At 51.0% G+C, this 7895-nt stretch overlaps 1 protein-coding gene across 3 annotated transcripts in view; it reads left to right on the top strand.

Annotated features, from left to right (window-relative positions):
• The first annotated feature begins 1295 nt into the window (after positions 1–1295).
• The window catches only part of CDC42BPB (CDC42 binding protein kinase beta), a 102648-nt gene continuing 96048 nt past the window's right edge, over positions 1296–7895 (top strand). For 2 of the 3 annotated variants that reach the window (XM_076345496.1, XM_076345495.1), the window contains exon 1: positions 1297–1516. In XM_076345496.1, the coding sequence (XP_076201611.1) occupies positions 1339–1516 (178 nt within the window). In that variant the 5' untranslated portion in view covers positions 1297–1338. Of the gene's footprint in view, positions 1517–7895 lie in introns of all 3 variants that reach the window. The other variant, XM_076345497.1, reaches the window with a different exon arrangement.

Genomic DNA, 7895 nt, shown 5'->3' with positions numbered 1-7895 from the left:
TCCATCTACTTGCCAGGGGAGACAAGCAAGGAAAGGGCATCCTTCCCAGTTCAGCTTTGCATCAGGACCTGACTGGCTGCATTCCTAAAGATGTAAACTCCCATCCCAAGCTACTCAGCATCTTGCCTTAAGGTACTGCAGCCTCCAGAGAGAACAGTTCTCAGAGTAAGTTGTAATGCAAAAAAAAAGCACTGCAGAAAGTTTGAGTGCCTTACACCGAGCTCCCTTCTCCTTCAAGGGAGCGTGGACAGCAGCTGTTAACACACAGGGCTCTATTTGCCCAGGCTAGCTGCTGCTGCTGCTTTGAAACAAAGCCCTATCACCAGGTAGGTTTTGAAAGGCGCAGAAAGCCACAGCTTCCAGATGCCACGTCCTGCTGCGGGGCCTTGCCTGCCCTGCCAGCCCCGCGCCCGTTGCCAGGGGCTCCACCGAGGCAAGTCCGGCCGCAGAGCAGGGAATCGTGGCCGAGGCAGGGAAGGGGAAGGCCCCACTCCAGCCATGGCCGGAGAAGCCTCCCGAGCCCCACATCAGCTTTGGGCGGACAGCGCCCAGCGAAGGCCTGTGGGGACGGCGGCCTCCGGGGTCATCCCCGTCCTTCGAGGGAAGCCACGGCCTGGCATAGCCCGGTGAGGGCCCGGTTGGGTCGGGACAGGCTGCCCGGCGCCCAGAGCACCGCCGTCCTTGCCTGACCGGTGAGGAGGGGACTTCGCCCCCGAAGCCCTGCTGGGGTGGCACAGGCTGGGACACGCACACGCACACGCAGACTGCGCCCTGCCGCGGGAGACGAAAGTGCGGGTGGGAACGTGCAGCTCTCGCCGCCTCCGCCCCTCGCACCCTCCGCGGCGAATCTGCCGAGGCGCTGCAAGGAGCGGGCAGACCCATCCCTCCCCCCCCCCCCCCCGCTACGGCGCGGCGCTCGTCCCAATCTTCCTGTGCGGCTTCGCGCGGCCCTGCCCACGTCGGAGCGCGCGGACGCTGCGTGGTGGGCGTGGCCGGGTGCCGCCGGGGCTGCTCCGTGGGACGCGCCGGGCCGCGCTCGCCGGGGCCGCCGCTGCCGGGGGAGGAGGAGCGGGAGCAGCCCTTCCCCGCCGCCGGGGAGAGGCCGGAGCGGGGGGTTGGCCGGGTCCGGCCCATGGACCGTCCGGGCCTGAGGCGGAGCCCGTGGAAGGAGCCGCTCGGCCCCGGCGCGGCCGTGAGGGGCGGGAGGCGGCGCGGGGCGCGGGCGGTGCGGCGCGGCTGAGCGCGGCGCCCCGGGCCTTTGCGTGCCGCCGTCCGCCGGCTTCGCTGCCGCCCGAGCGGCCCGGCCCGGCCCTGCCCTGCGCCCGCCGCCGCGGCACCATGTCGGCCAAGGTGCGGCTGAAGCGGCTGGAGCAGCTGGTGCTGGACGGGCCGCATGGGCACGACAGCGTGCTGAGCGTGGAGACCCTGCTCGACCTCCTGGTCGGCGTCTACGCCGAGTGCAGCCGCGACTCGCCGCTCCGCCGCGACCGATACGTCTCCGACTTCCTCGAGTGGGGTGAGCCCGAGTGGGAAGACGGGGACGGGCCGCGGGGATGGGGGGGATGGGGGGGACGGGGCCCGGCCGGGGCCGTGAGGGAGAGGGACGGGGCCCGGATAGCGGGTGGTTGTGTGGGATCCCCGCTGCCCTGATCCCCGGGCGAGGGGCGGCGAGCTGGCCCGGGAGGGTGGCCCGGCCCCGGGAGTGCGCTCCCCGCCGCCGCTCCCGTCTGCAGCCGGGCCGGGCGGGGTGGGGAGACGCCGCCCCTGGATGCGGAGCCTCTCCGGGGAACAACCCCTGCCGCCAGCCGGGCCTTGACCCCTGCAGGTCCCCTCCCAGGTCCGCTCGGTCCCAAGCGAACGGCTTGGCAGCAGGAACAGCACCGGAGTGTCCTTGGCCTGAAACCCTGCTCGGCTTAACCCGAAATGTCAGGCTAATCCAGTGCTCCTCGGAGGGTTTCCTACCTGGGGGAGGGGAGGAGGGGGAGAGCAGCAGGCTCAGGCTTTGAAATACTGCTCTTGTGCCGGATTTGTTGCTGTAGAGAGGGCGTGTGTGTGTCTTGAAGGAACAACAGTTACCGTTCATCATGCAGTGTTTTTAATTTGGGCATGCCCCCGAAGGACAGAGCAATTCTAGGCAGCCTTTATAACAGCTTTGTTTAATGGTTTCCTACTGTTAAGCAGCCTGATAATGAGAAACCTCCAATAGTTCGGAGCGTGCTGACAAAAGAAAATGTGGATACTTGTGATAACACTTACGATAAAAGTTTTCTATCCAGTGTTGTCTAGTTAAGACTATTGACTGCAGGTATGTGGATAGTAGAGATCCTTCCCTGCTGCATGCCTAAATGAATTTATGTTAAAATAGCCATGGTGGCTGACTGGTTTATTCAGCTGAGTAAGTTATGAATAATAATGCATGACGAAGGTGACTTAACTTCTCCATGGAATAAGAATTGGAGGGGAGGGAGGAGAGATCATTGCTCACGAGTATATTGTCCCGTTTATCAGCTGTTCCATGCATGTACAGTTAATTAGGCTTTTAAAGAGCCCTCTTAAAAGAAAAGAAAACCCCAAAAACAAAACAAAGGATTTCCTAAGGGAGAGGGAGGGACCGATTTACTTCAGTAAATGCAAATGTGTCTTCAGCACTACAGACCAGAGCACTAACATGTAGGGACAGCTGGTTCTCCTTAATTTCTGTGGGGACCACCACTCTTTGTCATACACTAACAAACTAAGAGGATTCACTTCCTGGACTCTTCTATTGACGTCAGTAATGCGATTGCCAACTGAATAATTAACCACTTTATCACATCTGCCCCGCAAGGCTGCAGCCTGGGGAACATTGATTATTTGTTTTGTGGTGGGAGCTTTGTATGTCTTCTGCAAAGTGCAATCTGGTTTTATACTCTTGTTTTCAAGCTGGTGGCTTGAATGAGTGAGCACCTACAAACTGTTAAATGTGATAGATCAGACTATGATGGTACTTTTAGCACTGAAGTTGAGGAAAGGATTTGGTGCAGGCCAAAGAATTATATGCTTTTTCTATAGCACTGCTGGTGGTTGTGTCTTACTGATTGATCCCTGCGTTGTCATTTTCTGTGTGATGGAGAGGCCGATTATCCAATTGTTTATAAAATCGCTTCTTTTAATTCTATTTATTGTGTTCACTGAATGTGAAAAGGCTACTGACTTAATGAAAAGTATAGCTCGCAATAAAAACAGTGTGTAGTTCTTACTGCAGTGTGGGATTACCCTAGTATAACAAAGTGCCTATTCAATAAATAATTGAAATGTATGTGAGCTACCATCTGGTGCTGCAGAGTAGGGATAAAAGTTTATAATCCAGGCTCTTGATGGTAAGGGGATGGACCTAAATCTGGACTGCTGTATATTTGTGTTCCATCAACAAGGAATACCCTTAAAACCAATTACAGTTGATGCTGTGTGTTCCTCCTGTTCCTTCAAGCTGTTAAAAACAAATAAATGCCAACAACGAGGCACCTTTTATCTGTGTCCCAATGCCCTCACAGTATGTTTCCACTGACAAGGAACTTGTTTCTGCCTCCAGCTAATAAGGAAAATATCGTGCCAAACGCACTAATCTTCCTCATGTCATGATGTGCAGTCTTAATTACAGGCTGATTCTCTGTTAGAAGATATTCTGGATTGATGTGCACAAGTTTTGTGTGCTGTTATGTGTCTGTAGAAGCATGAGAGTGTAGTTAAATATTTGGGATATACTTTGAAGATCAGTGTTTCTTTATCAGCTGGAGACAGAAGGAATTTCCTTTTGACAAAATGGAGACTTATCACTGACAGTGGAAATAAACTGCATAGGTATTAAGGTTAAATTAAGACGAGCTGTATAACAAGCATTTCTTTACTAGTTTGGATTTAAAACTGGGTGTGAGGTATCACACATGTAAAATTCCCGTAAAATGATTCAGCACGGCTGATGGACTTGCTTGCATTCTTAATTGCCAAGAGAAAATAGAGTTCAGGTGTGGTAGTTGAGGCAGAGTTTTTTCCTGGCTGTGGGGTGCAGAGGAGATGCTGAGTTGTGTGGTGTAGCTGCTGGATGTGGATATCTCTGCTCTCTGACAGCAGCATGGTACTGCTCCTATTCTGGAGCTGCTGATTGTGGAAGAAGGGAAGTTGGGGAGTCCGGAAAATTAAGTCCCACATTTATCCTGTGAGACTTATGCCATGTTCTCCCTATTCAACATCTGTAGAAGCCTTGCACCTCACCTGCAGAGGCTGGTGAGTCCCAAATGGTGGATCTCATTGCTTCTGTCCTATAAATTCCGCTGCTGCTTCCTGGCAGTCCTGCCACAGGCTTATTCTTCAAAATCTTCTTCCTATTTGCTAACCATGGAAGAGCGTAGGGTGTGGCCGTTCACCTTGAGGCGGCTTGTGGCTTCCATCGCTTTAGAAATGTTGTAAGAATCTGCCATTTTAACCTTGGCAATTGTAGCTTTACCATGGTGAATGGAGCTTTCAAACAGACCGTCTTTTTTCCCTATACTGGAAGTATAATATGCATATCTTTATGCCAAGTATCTTTGGAGAAGAGCTAGCTGAGCTGCAAGTGAGGAGTTCAAAAGTCTTTTTCTTTTAGTTATTTTTATTTATAACTCCTGTTGAATAAGGTCTCGCCCAATTGATTATCACTGTATTGTCTATATAATAGATATTGAAATAATGCTCAGTATTGTTAGGGGGAATTGAGTCCAAGTCTGTTAGATAGCAGAGCCATGTCTACATGTTCAGAAGGAATTTCCCAAATCTGTACTTAGTGCCTTTTAAACTGTTGCTACATCTGCTGCTCCTAGAGTGAGAAATAGTGAGGAGTCCTGTTTGTTCTAGTTATACTTGTTCATTCCTCTCTGAAAGTCATCAGTGAAACTGGGCTGCTACAACCCTCATGCCTCTGAGGCCAAATTGCTTGACCATCTCTGCTCATCCTTCCAGTTGTCAGGAGAGCAACCTAGCTGGCATCTGGGGAGATGCTGGAACTGGATAGTCCTGGGTCCTAGAAAGCCTGTAAAACAGTCTGCATGGCCCTGGAAGTCTATGGAGGTACTTCCCTTGGTAAAGCTGATCGAGGCCACTGGTGAAGACTGCCTAAAGTAGTAGGTAGTACCTAAGGACTACCTATCAGCAAGCACAGAGGAGGCTGTGTGGCCTTTGGACTTACCTGATAGATTATGGTGCACACCAGTGCTTGGGTGCTGTGGGGTGGTATTGTCCGTGCACTGCAGAGGGACCTCCTAAGAGACTCTTCCTGCAAAAAGTGTGTGCTGTTGCTTGTTTCACGTGACGAGGAGAGAAGTACAGGAGTGCTGGAGCAGCTCAGGTGTCTGTGCATCACCTGTCCTTCAGCATTCAGGTACAACATGTTCCTCCCTATGGTGCCCCTTGTTCTGTCATACTGAGGGATCAGAATCTTTCATAATCCTGTGCTAGAATGGCTGCTGGCAGGGCACCTTGCTGGCTGGCATCACATTCGTGCTTGTCTGACATCACCTTGTTTTTCAGGAGTTATCTTAGTTGGCTGTGGTTCGTGCTTACTGCCCCTTACTTCCAGTCAGCAGGGACTGGCGCAACCGGCTGCTCCATTTTTGAACAGCTACTTGGCACAGTTTGCAGCCAGTAGGCAAGCATGTTCAGAGAAGAGTCTAACAGGAACGGGACTTACTTGTATTCAAAATGCTCTTGGTGCTGCACAGACTCTCTTGCTCCAGCCTTTGTTTCCTCTGACCCTGTTTTGTACTGCTGGCGTGCTACAGAGGGCAAGATGGCACATGTCCCCACATAGTTCATTCAGTGTTGTCTCACTCCTGGACTATGTACTGGCTAGTCCTCTCTGTGAGAACACCTCAAAACCAGTGTCAGAGTAGTTTAAACTGATCTGAAATGTGGCATTTTTTTTCTTGAAGAAGGTGCATGGGATACTTCTGTGGACTATTTCTCCTGATATGTTATGAGCCGTCTGTTTGAATGCTGATTTATCTTCTGCGTTCTCAGTTTGTGCAAGGTCTGCTACCCAGCTGGGCTGATGTTCTGCTTTTGGATGGTGGTGGTGGGTTTTTTTGTTTGGGTGTTTGTTTTTTTTTCCTGAGAGGAATTTACTTTAAGGGGGATGAAGCTGTGGGGGAAAGAAAGAAGATTGCAGATGATTAGCACAAGTAGGCTGGCTGGGCACCTGCTGGTGAGCCCTTGAAGACAGTCTGGCGTAATAGGCAGCGGATCCTGGTGTAGTAACAGCAATATATTCCCAGTCTGGACTAGAGGAGGGAAAAATGTGTATACAGAGAGCTCAAAGCACCTCTTTAGCCTAACCTTGAGCAGCCACTTTTGGGTATATATCTGTTACACTTGAGGCTGGACCACGGATGGAAAAATCACACACGGAAAGTTCATGAGAAAGGGTTGCTGTCGTGCTGCTGCTGGTGCAGTGATTCACAATTTTGGGTCGCTGTCAGGACTGGTGCTTCAAGTTTGGATCTTGCTGTTGGGGGGGCTCTGTGAACTTTACAAGTCTACTCCCAGACCTACTTTCTCCTCCTTCCAGTTCTGCTCTTCAGACGCACTTTAACCTTTCAAATAAAAAAATATCTAATGAGGGAAGGGAGAACCCTGCAGGGTGGCCTTTCTGTCAGAAGAGTGTAGAGCCTGTTCTCTCTGCCTGAAAGCAGCTGTATTCAGAAGTGTAGATGTGGACCTGAGAAAAGGTATTCCTAGCTGGCATTAGAGCATCTTCAAAACTAGCTGCAGGGTAGACCTCATCCTCTGACTGCCACAGGCACTGATGTACTAGAAAAAGTGCTAGGTAAGGGTGGGGGCACGATGTGTGGCTGAGTGTGCTGCTAGTACAGGAGGCAGAAACTATCCTTAAGTACTTTTGAGATGACCTTAGAGTTGTCAGACTTTGAGGGTTGCTTGTGAGGATCTTTTCTTTGGCCTTTTTGGGTTACACCAGGAAAAACTGTCACTTGATAACATGTCGTATCTCTTGACTTGCGGGCTTAAATTCCTCTCTTCTTTCCCTTTAGCAACTCCTCCCCCCTCCACTGCTTGCAGAAATACACATAGAAAGCCAGGAAGGGACCTCAGGCTTTGCTAGCTTGTCTATGTCCTTCTCTGTGCAAGCAAAAGCTGTACAGTGAGCGATAAGCCTGTTTGGCACATGTGCGGAGTGTGGTTGGATGAAGACAGCTGATGAACAAGGAAACTGAATTTTGGATTCTGGCTTAAGTTCCTCTACTTCCATTCTCTATCCACCAGAGCTTGTTACGATCCCTTATACTAGAGCTAACAGCAGGAGGGTGTGGATGGGGGCCCACTGGGGCAGGGTGAAGCTACAGGTGCCTTGCAGAGGTTCTGGAAAGGCCAGTGGTGGTGGTGGGCACAGTTTCTTTGTGCACAGTGCAGTGTGGATGCAGCTGGAACCCTCTCCTGCTCCCTGAAGGCTTTCCTGTGCTCGGAGATGGGGCACCGTAGCTTGGATCGTCTTTGCTAATGAAGTCTTTGATGGTCATCTGGCAGAACAGTGCGAGCGTGGCTGCTGAATCCCATTTTCCTGCATTCTCTGCTTTGAGTAAACTGGTTTTGTTCTTTTGAAAAGTATGTTAGGATTAATTAATGTTGAAGTAGCCCAAACTGCCATGTTAGCTTTGATAGCATTGTAGTCAGGGCTAGTGATCTGAAGGCATGAGAGTCAAAGCCTGCTGCTGTATGTATGATGGACCCTTTACATCTGTTCTAATCTGTTATTTTTAGAATGAGGCAATATCTTTTAATGACTTTTTCTGTAAAACTTGATGCTGTGAAACATTGGCACTGAATGCTGCAGTCATGTTTTGGCAGTGGGAAAGTAATGTGGTGTGGAG

Source organism: Aptenodytes patagonicus, chromosome 7 (assembly GCF_965638725.1).
Source record: "Aptenodytes patagonicus chromosome 7, bAptPat1.pri.cur, whole genome shotgun sequence".
Classification (NCBI taxonomy): Eukaryota; Metazoa; Chordata; class Aves; order Sphenisciformes; family Spheniscidae; genus Aptenodytes; species Aptenodytes patagonicus.
The sequence above is the reverse complement of the archived record's forward strand: the minus strand, read 5'-3'. Positions and strand labels throughout refer to the sequence as shown.